The 11,128-nt window shown below is 29.8% G+C and overlaps 1 protein-coding gene across 1 annotated transcript; it reads left to right on the plus strand.

The window, feature by feature from the left end:
• Positions 1-947: 947 nt before the first annotated feature.
• LOC134248191 (uncharacterized) lies at positions 948-4,130 on the plus strand. The gene is made up of 5 exons (XM_062730616.1): positions 948-1,022; positions 1,100-1,240; positions 1,779-1,883; positions 3,595-3,682; positions 3,972-4,130. Exons 1-5 carry the CDS (start codon positions 956-958, stop codon positions 4,099-4,101), a joined length of 531 nt encoding a protein of 176 aa, XP_062586600.1. The 5' UTR covers positions 948-955; the 3' UTR covers positions 4,102-4,130.
• Positions 4,131-11,128: the final 6,998 nt, after the last annotated feature.

An 11,128-nucleotide genomic window follows, 5' to 3' on the forward strand; every position in this document is an offset into this window, starting at 1 on the left:
AGTTAGAAAATCAATATGTTGCATATGCTTCATTGTAGTTCTGCAACTTGACAATCGCTAAGAAAGTGGACAATTTTGACACTTAAAGAGAAATTTTGAGCACAAATCTGAAATTGTAGACGCCATGGCGACTAAAAAGTAGCCAATCAGAGCCTATAGATACTGTTGATTAGATCAGAGAACTAAATTCAACTGCCTAATCTAAAAAAAAAACAAAACAAAGACTTGGACCCATATATGCATTTAGGACACTTTCATCATTTTTTGTGATGTGAATGGGTGTTTTACATTGTAAATAGAAGATTCAAGAAATTTCTAACATACAATGTTTGTACTTGGGCACTAAACACACGTTTCATTTATTCCAAATTTTTAAGTTTTAAGTACGGAAAAAATTAATAGTTCAATATATCCGGTCTTTTATTGTATGACTAATTTTCCAAACGACAATCTTAACCTGGTAGTTTTCCATTTATCTACACATATATGTCAATGATGGTCATGCATGAAAAACATTTAGAAAATTTTGACATCATTCTTCTCCTAGGATTAAAATATTATTATCTAGAATATTACAGTTTTCTTGATCTAGAATATAACAGTTTTCTTGACCTGGGAATGGTTTTAAATAACGAGTGGTCCCTTGGTCACTTTTAAAAACAATTTCATATGAATTCGTTAGTTTAGAATAACACGTTTTTTTTTTCTAAAAAGGCATCTTGCTTAAAGTTAAGTCTGGGAGGTACTAACATTATTTTTAACAGAAAAGAAATTCCCGAAACAAGACAAAACTATTGATAGCGATGAACAAAGGTTTTTCCAAAGGAAATGAATTCCTGGATATATTTTTATTCATGAGTTTTTTACCCTTGCATATACGTCATCGCAAAATGTAATAAAAGATGATCAGAAAGAAAAAAATGTGCAGCATTCTTACATATTCAAAAGAAGAAATATGGACTGCAAAAAGTATTTGTATTTTCTTTGTCTCGTTGTCGTGGTTCATAATTCTATGGGCCGTGGTAAGTTATTTGTCTTCGCCTTGATTCTAATAGTTTGATCATAAATTTTTTACCATTAGACATTTATTCTGTTTCAGTGCTAAGCAATGGAAATTGCATTTCTTCTATGAATGGAACAGCTGATGATGCTCCTTTTAATAAAACAACTCAGATTTGTTGCACAAAGTCAGGAATTCACGAAAAACATTATCAAGGACACGAAGTGGAATGTTGTGGGGGTAGGTATAATCATCTGTTTAGTCCACATTTGAAAAAATAAATGACTAAATGGCCCATATTTTTTTCATTTAAATGTGCAGAAAAAGGAATTGTGTATTCAATTTGAACTTAAAATTGATCGAGTATATGTAGCAATGTAGTATGTATGCCATATGGCTACTTTCTTGCAAAATGCTGCAGAGATTTATCATTTTCTTTGATTCTTTTAATATTACTGTCTAAGAACACTTTAAATAGCTGAAAGGAGTTTTCAATGTTTATCCTTGCTTTGCCCATTATACTATTGTATCATCGGATCTGCCTTGCAATTTACATGTAATCGAGGTGTTCTTCCAGAAAAAGCTAGTTATATATTTTGTTTGTAATGTTAATGCTTTGGAATTTTTATAATTTTGCTGGCTGAAGGCCATAAGTTTTAAGTTAAGAAAGTGAAATTTATATCATTAAAGACTTCAGAGAAAGAGTGAATAAGATGATACTTTAGGTGTGATCTAGAAGTTTAATATTAACTTGTTATCATGACTGCGTTTTACATAGATACAACATATATACCAGAGATAGAGCTCTGCTGCGATGAAAAAGTTTATAACAGACCTGGCACTGAACGGATAGGCAATGGAAATTATTCTCGTGATACGAACAGTAAGTAATTAAACTTGATATGCCCGATTTTTGTGAATATATTATAACTATCCTTGAAAAAAAGTAATGTTTAAAAAATTCTCATAAATCTCATAATTCACAGATTTCTTTTAAAGTGATACCTAAATTAAAGAATTTTTGCTTTTGTTTGTCAATGTTTTACACATTAAGCATTTTTAAATACTGCGCGCTGCTTCTTATTTGAAAATAAGCAAGAAAATTTCAATTTGCATCATCTTGTACATGGATTTTGTTAAACACTCAATTTATAGCAAATCTTCAATCTTTGCAGTCTTAATTAATGGTATATTATATGATCAAAATTAATTAGAATTAGACAAATGAGAAGTAGCTTGCCCATTTATTTTTGTGGTGGTCAAATGTGTTTTATCCTTTTTGGTATTTTACACAACCTTTTGTCGTAAACTTGGGATATAAAGCCCCCATTGTCTCTAACTTTGATCCGCTCTTAACTCTTCAATTTGGTATTTCTCCCAGCCAAATCCTTTAAATTTGCTATAATTATTGTTTTTATGAATTACATTTTCCGTCATTTAAATAAATGTCAAGTTTTTTTTTTTACACTTAACATATCTTCTGTTATGAGTTTTGGAAATAGAGTTGCTATGTTGCTGTGGACTGCCAGTAGGGTTTTAACATGAATACATTTCCTTGACGTATAGAGATCAACACAATAGTACTGTATCACTAACGATAGTAAAGTTAACGTTAGATCTTGATTCAGGCGTACTTTAACAAAAATTAAGTGGTATAAATAGTTAACTATTGTAATAATTTATTAACTAGCTATTCACATGTAGTTTTACACTGATTTTCCCCCAAAGTTTTAAAATCTTCTGATTCGTTAACACTGACGGTAAGATAAGTTTTTTAAAAATGCGAGTTTACAAGTGATGGTTCCATTTATATAGAAAATATTTCATGCATGAAATGGAGAACTTAAAAGTTGACAATCTGAAATTTGAAGTAGAATACTTTGATTGACTATATAGTTAAAACTATTCTTATGTAAAACTTTGTTGATTGTAGTTTTTATGGTTAGGGTATACATGAACATGAAACATATGGAGATAATGAACAGTATTCAATGTCAAAAGTAAATAAAACAATACAAAATTGGAGAAGAGCATACACGGACCTCCAAAACATCAGAGATTGGATCAGGTGCCATGGAGAATTGATCATCCCCTGCCTACCGTTCACACCCGCCGTGTGCTCCTCATCATGGTGGGAAATAACGGGAAAACCCGAAGTCCATTCAGTGTGTTAATAATGGATTAACCATTAGTATACAAAATGTGAGTCAGCATTTGACTCAATGATAAATTGTATTTGATGACGAGCAATTTGTTGACATATCACAGAATGATGGACGTGAATGGGAAAAATAAAAAATATGAAAACTACATTCAACTACATTCAATTGTTTTTCATTTGCAATTGTATGTTAATTAAGCATAGTAGGAATAAAGTATTTCTGTATTAACCCCCGTATGTCAGCTCTTTTTGTACCCGGCCTCCAAACCACTTTCTTACATGTAAATGACTGAGCATTTAAACACAACATTTAAAACATTTCTCATGTAAAGAAAGGGGAGTTAATAATAAAAAACAAAGCGACACACATGTTTATGTAATTATGTATAATAGTTACGACTAATGTTGTGGTTTTGTACGTTTATCTTCTTAGGTGATGATAAAAAAGCTTCAAAGTCATCGTTAAACAAGCAAGGCAATCCAACCTATCGTGATGCTGCATATAGAAATAAAATTAAACAGTAAGTTTTTTCTTTGTGTTAACGCTTATGCAAAAAAACATTTTCGTTGAGAAATGCAATTTTAAAATAAAATAAATAAAATCACCAAAGGCTTTTTATCGACAACATATGCCAATGTTTATAACAAATTAAAATGCTTGAAATTGAAAACAATTAGTTAAATATTGTTTTTTCTTCCTCTCAAAGGATTTACAATTGTGTGTCCTTTTCGCATTTTTTTTTCTTGAAGTATTTTTCAGACACAGGGATCTCATTAATTATTTTTAGTGATATTTTATTCTTATTTTAGAACGATATTGAACATTAAATTCAAGAGGCTGATGCAACAAAAGGGAAGAAACCTCCTTCGAGATCTTTTGATCTACATTGATTTTGCGAAAGCCAAGAAGTCCTCAAAGAAAACCCTGAAGTTACCTTGACTTGGAAAGGAAAGGAAAAAACTATTTTTTTCAATAAAAAAATAAATTAATTAAAGCTTAAAGGAACACAGACATTTTGTATTAATTTTGTAATTTATAGTTAGGTGTTTTCATGATGTAGACATAATACTTCAGAATGTTGTTACTTAGAAATAGACACAATAGGGCAACCATTTATTGAAATGGCTATAGACAAATAAAATGGCACGCACTATGCAAATTGTAGGCATATTGTAGGCAGCAGTGTATTTTTTGTCCAATAGTTGCTTATTTAAATTTCTGTATAAAAATTATTCATTTAATAATTTCCCTTTTTATTGTTATGTCAAGCCTTTATTAAAAAAATTGTTTATGTTTATTGCATACTTCATTTTAACTGTTGATTTGTGAAATATTGCACTAAATTACTTATGATAGATAAATATATATTTATGCTTTTTTTTTTTTTTTTTTTATACCTTTTTACTTGTTCATGTCACTGGTACATGTTATTTAGCAAATTAAAAATGCGAATCATAATTTAATTACAGGTTTTAAAGTTAAATGTGTTTTTTTATTTAAAAAAGGGATAATAAACGTCCATAATAAATTCAGATACGGTCTCTCTTCTTTGTACAGGACATACCTGGTAAATCCGATAGCATGATTTAGCTTACTACATGTAAAAAAAGAATGCGATATGCCACTCCTAATATAAGAATTACTTGACCTTTTTGTTAGTCGTTTAATTATTTTCTTTATCTAATATATTCAGCATTCAAACACTCTTTAATTTGTTGCTGTCCAGCGGCAGGTTTTGGCGTCTCCATATGAGTGAAAATTTCTCGAGAGGAACGTTAATCAATATACAATCAATCAATCAAACACGCTATAAAATAATGTGAACTTATTACCAATAAGTCCACATTTTCATTACGGTGTCCCCCCCCCCCCCCCCCCCGATTGGTTTTTTTGGTTAAAAACTGTTATTCGTTGTCAAATAGATTTAAGTGTGATTTTTGGAAAGGATACTTTAACAACATTTTATTTTAATTTATAATACAAATGGGTATAGCTCCCCTACACCACACGACCCCCCTTGAAAAAAAATCATGGGTCTATTGTTGACTCGAATATACAGTAATTTTTTTTAATTAAAGTGCCTCAACCATACTGCACAAAATGAAAAAAAAATAAAGAAAAATATACGAAAAGCCGTCAGTTGGCTTTTGAATAAAAGATTCTTCTAAGATCCCCCCCCCATTTTCGTTTACTACGGGCCATCCCATGTACACTGTGCTTTAATTCTAATCTTTGTACAATCATTCAAGATGTGATTATTATCGTAGATCTACAGATTTTACTCGTTATTGACATTAATGAAATCTCAATTGAATACTTTCAACCAATTGTTTTAAACATACGTGTTTCAATGCGTGTTTGTTCTTTCTTGTCAATGTGTATAATTTTTTAGCTTGTTATTTTTTCTTCATGACACCCATCCCCGCCTATCTAGAAAAAAAGATAACCCGTACCTTAATAGCTAGTAATTACTATAGTGACATCTTAGAAAATGTATTAAAATTATGCATTTTGATTCTGGAGACATATTTAAAGTATGTCGCATAAACGACAGTGAATATATCATGATTTATACTCTGGACGTAAATAAAAGATATATCAGCAAATACATACATTTACTACTTTGAAAATTACCAGTATTTTTTTTTAGTCAGAATTCGAAGCCAGGCAAGTATGACAAGTATGAAGTATCCTTTCTTTGAAAAGAATGATAATTATATTTTTCACGCTTTTAGTACATAAGATTGATTGCGACATTAACTGCATGTTTATACAAAATATTACGCGTGTTTGGACGTAGGGATTTATCAAAGATGTATTTTGCATTGTGCGCATCCTCACATGAGTTTAATTTTGGATCGAGTTTACAGAAAACCTCAATGTTTAAATTTTGAATAATGATTTATTTTCAAGAGTTCTACTCATTTCTTTTTATTTTTTAAAGGCATTTTCATTAACAACAGCAAGCTATGTCCATAAAAACAGTCGATTTTTTTAATCAAAAAGGTAAAACCTCATATAACATCTTTTATGTCGGCACAAATGTCGGATGTGATCTATAACATCAGGTATATATGTACATGATCAGTATTAAAGTTTGTTTTTTTCGAATTCGATTTCAGAAATTCTTTTTCACCATTATCACCTGAAGCACGTGGGATAAAAATGTGTTGTCCTCTTACTCTATTAAATATGAGATTTCTTTTGCATCGATGCATCAAATGTGTGTAAACACAAGGAAATGTATTATGGTTATGGTTTGTGGTCATAGGTCTTTCACAGGCAATGTATTTTTCTCGTTTCAATATGAGCGCACACGTTACGGGTAAATATTTTCATTGGAAAATATATCTCAAACAGTGATTGCTGTTTTTCTGTTTTAATATTTTGCCGTAACGAATGTGCCCTATGTGTAAATCACGATTAACTCTCATTTTTTCGGCATTTTTCCGGAAAATTTCGAACCATGATGAGGTTTAGATTTTAAGCTGACATAAAAAAACATCCGGTTTCGTCGAAAATGCTGCACATGTAAAATGCATCAACGGTCTAGGTTGAGAATCGCCAAAAATATTTCTTCTAAAGTCATCTTTAAATTTTTAATATTTGCTAGGCCATATAATGCACTTTGTTTGAAGGAACCCAGCCTCATACATAATTTAATTGATAGCTGACTTTTAAAGTCCATAGTAAGTAAAACAAATACTTATAGATATGACGGAGATGTATAAGACTATATTATGACTTTTACTTCATTTTGGGATATATCGAATAGAAACTGATAACAACTATTGTTAGTTGATAAATCCAAATTGTCGAATTGAATGCTACAAGAGTTTTCTTTTTTTGGTATTGCCGAATAAATTCTGCTTCCCAAGAATATAAAAGGGTGGGTAACATTTGGAAAAAAACAATGAATTTTTATCTTTTCCCAATCGGTTGGTTTTTTTTTGTATGTTATATTAAACTGATTTTAGTAATTATTTCTCGCTGAACTTTATGAACAATGACTATGAAAAATGACATTGTATTGTAAAATTTCATATTTTTTTTCATTTAAAATCAGATTATTTTTTTAATCGAACCTTAAGATATGAGTGAGAAACACAAAACATTAAATTACTTATCTATATAATAATCGTGTTACCGTGTGTCATTCTTGATTTACAGTGCTATAACTAGATCTGAAGTGCATGCGAAGCTTTTATTGTGTGTATGATATCAAATTCAACTATTTTATGAAGATTTATCGTAATGCATGTATATACTCAAATTCAAACTTTAAGTTCTTTAACAACCTGAATTTCCCCTGTTCTTGTTAAGTAGATGCAAGATTGTCTCAATTATCTTCTTTTTATCTAACAGTAAAAGTAGTAGTTAAGTAAAAATTTATTAATGCTACAAACTCAGGTAGAAGTTAATTGCTTTTTCTCTAACGAACTATAACCACAGAGCCTACATGGAAGCGTCAGTGCAAAGATGATACAATGCTATATCTAAGGAATAACCATAGAAATCATTTTCATGAAGAATTTATTCGAAAAACACTAATAATGAATCACTGTGTATTGTGGGTAATTCTAAATTCTCTGAAGTGATCATTCTACACCAAAAAAAATTATATTTTACGTCCAACGCATGGGTAATGAAAATGACATATCTATCGGATCTCTGCCAATTGATGTAATCTTGGTATCGGAATAATCACCGTGAGAAATTTTCAGACATTTTTTCAATATTTTACGACTGTTCGTGCATGGATATAATTTATTAGATTTAGGAGATGCAGAGTTTTAAAATTATATGTATTTGACATTTTTCAATAAAATCTAAGAGTATTCCGTTTCACCTTACACGTAAAAGGCTATGTAAATTGTAACACAGTGTTTAAAAAAATAAAATTAGGAACCAACAATTACTTTTAAAAAATGTTGTAATTTTTATTTTTTGATTTCTGTAGGAGGTATATTCTTCGCTAATGTTACAACTAAATGTATCCGAAACCTTATAAGTATAAGCCAATTTTCTATATTTACATTTGCAAATGTTTGCCCTTATATAACACTATGTGAATAAGATGTTTTTATTTCTGTGTAAAACACGTTCGTCATGAGACCATAAATTGATTGCTTAGTCATATGGGATCTACGTAATTTTATAGTGACGTCATAAGTGATCGACGTTTTCAACATGTAAAATTTTTTCCGTTGAGTTTTGAAAAAAAAAATCCTTTATGGATTTAAAAACTTTAGTACCTTTCCATCTGTAATAAATCAGCCACAAATGTAAATATAAGTAATAAGGTATCTTTTTTTAGTTTTATCGGGATGTAAAACGGTTTGGCACATGATCAAATCTTACATAAAGAGATTTGATCACGTGGCCAACCTGTTTTATATCCCAAGACCCCCCCCCCCCCCCCCACACACACACCTCCAATACCTTATTTCTTAAATAGACTGCATGTGTTTATAAGTGATAATAGTGTACCTCGTAGTTTTGTATCATTTTTAGTAGTCCAACCCCTCATAAAAAAAAGCAAAGAAAAATAAATTATGAAATATTTTGAACACATGAATAAAAATTTTCACTGTACTTACATATTTTATGGACATGTTATTATTAATTCATATTTTGATGATAGTCTTGGTGATTCTCTAAGCATATACATGTAAATGGTTGTTTCGATATTCTTATTTATACAGAATAAAGATTCCGAATAGGTATCTGCTTTCTCTGAATCTCATTTGCCATTTGGAAGCATGTTATTTCTCTTTTACCCTGTTTTCCTCATTAGACATAAGTATATTAACGTGATTAAAGGATGACCAATGCTCATATCAAAAAAGCAGTTTTTCTGAGAAAATAAGTGATGTTTGATTGCTTCAGCATGGTATTACATTGCTGACAAATCATTAACATTTGATTAAAAAATAATGATTTAAAGATTATCGTGCAGATGGAAAAATTATGCTTGGTAAATATCAATGTTCCTAATGCAGCTTTCCTATCTATGGCGCTAGTCAAGGAACTTTTTGATAACCCCTCGTACATATGTCGTATGTGTAAATCAAAAGTAGGGCAGGTTAATATCTTTACTCATCATTTCAATCTGTGCACTGATTTAGAATATTTATTCATCTTCGCGTTTGGTTAAAGTTATGAATGAATGGATGTTACTTATCTATACGCCCACGCTTTGCACAATAATGTTATCTCAATTTAACCATAGAGTAGAGCTGCCGGTATTAAGATAGTTCTTCTCAAAGGTGAAGGGCACTAAAAAGATTCACATCTTAAAAATTATCATTGGCCTATTAGTTTACATGCTGGATTAAGCACTCGTTTATAATTTAGTCATCATTTCTATTAACTATCTTTTGTATGTGCAATTCTCAGAGATTCACAGTATAGAAGATTTAAGCAGGATAAAGCCTTCAATGCTATTTAAATTTGAAGGTGGTTAAAGTTTATAGTATGCCTTATGCATATCTTTACAAATTATTGAATGATGCACCATTAAAGTAACAATTTAATCCACATTTTGTATTTCCCAAAATTTACTTGAATTTTATATAGAAAGTTAATGTCAAGAGGTTATAAAAAGAAAATATGGGTTTGAAACCATAAACAATTCTTTAAAATACTAGTAATTATACTAATTGATAAAGTTAACATATTTAAATAAAATGTCTGTATCCATTTATTAATACACTTTTTATTCTGTTGAAAGCACACTTACGTTACATTTAAGTTTTCAAACTTATTTAAAATAAGAATTGATGTCAAAGACTTATATAAAATAGTTTTAAAAGATCTTTTTTTTTTTTTTAAAAAAAATCACAAATGAGATACACTAATTAATGTACACCGTAAACTGATAATTACCACCCTTTGAATAGCTAGAATGTCATCAAAACACACTATGTCTGTGGATTATGAAACAATTCAAACAATGCATTGTTTGTAAAAATACTCCAAATTAGTCCCCTTCTCCTGACTGTGTTTATAAAACATTAAAGGATTTGGTCTAGCTTGTACTGACCATGAAAAATCCATTGTATTAATGAAAATAGAAGACATGCAGGCATACTGTGCTTAGCAGATCAAATTACCATGTCTGCTTTTTCAAAAAGTTTGTCAATGCATTTATTTTTTCAGAAGGTACTAATCAAATACTCAAAATAGCTTATATAATTTGTTAGTAGATATTTTAGGCAGTGGTTAATGTGCCCCAAAAGTTAAATTGCTTCATGCTTTAATAGTTACACAAAAAATGGATATTGTAATATGTTTAACTGAAAATTTAAAAGTTTAAACTTTCTGTGAATGTAAGTTTTTGACAGTGTAATATATATATATATATATATATATATACAAAAACTTGAAATCAAATTTGAATAATCATTTATCATGTTTAGTGTTGAAAGGGGTGGATACATGTTTATGAAAAAAAAAAATCGCAAAGTTTTGTATAAATTTTTATTTTTAACACCCCTCCCCTAAAAAAATGGTAATGGTAATGCATTACTTTACTAATAAAAATAATGGTAATGTAATGCATTACTTTAAGAAAATAGAGTAATGAAAATGGTATTTTAATGCCCAATTTGTTGAAGTAATGGTAATGTAATGCATCACTTTACAATGTAATTCGCCCCAAGCCTGGTTATAAAGCATTCCCTGAAGACAAATTTAGACAAACCATTTATATCATGTCATTTACATTAAATTTTAGATATGAGATTCATTCATCATTTATTTAAATACGTAAATACGTAAATAACATGTTTTATCTTTCGAATTTCAAATTTGGTCTTGCTCAAAATGTTTAGAATGTTTAGAATCTTCAAAATCTTTTAAGCTTGCAAGATTGCAATTCGTGTGCAATAAATTCATAAAACACGAATAGAAAAAAAATGATATACGGGGTTTATATCTCTCAGTCAATTCGATACGCAAGATC

Source organism: Saccostrea cucullata, unplaced genomic scaffold (assembly GCF_032062105.1).
Source record: "Saccostrea cucullata isolate Sc308-1 unplaced genomic scaffold, CSIRO_AGI_Scuc_v1 ctg8747, whole genome shotgun sequence".
NCBI classification, from domain to species: Eukaryota; Metazoa; Mollusca; class Bivalvia; order Ostreida; family Ostreidae; genus Saccostrea; species Saccostrea cuccullata.

Bases quoted from the DNA above. Each gene is read 5' to 3' on its own strand.
- LOC134248191 (XM_062730616.1), top strand. From the start codon at position 956: ATGGACTGCAAAAAGTATTTGTATTTTCTTTGTCTCGTTGTCGTGGTT. The intron at 1,884-3,594 runs GTAAGTAATTAA...TTATCTTCTTAG, and splicing joins TTATTCTCGTGATACGAACA to GTGATGATAAAAAAGCTTCA. The intron at 3,683-3,971 runs GTAAGTTTTTTC...TTCTTATTTTAG, and splicing joins TATAGAAATAAAATTAAACA to AACGATATTGAACATTAAAT.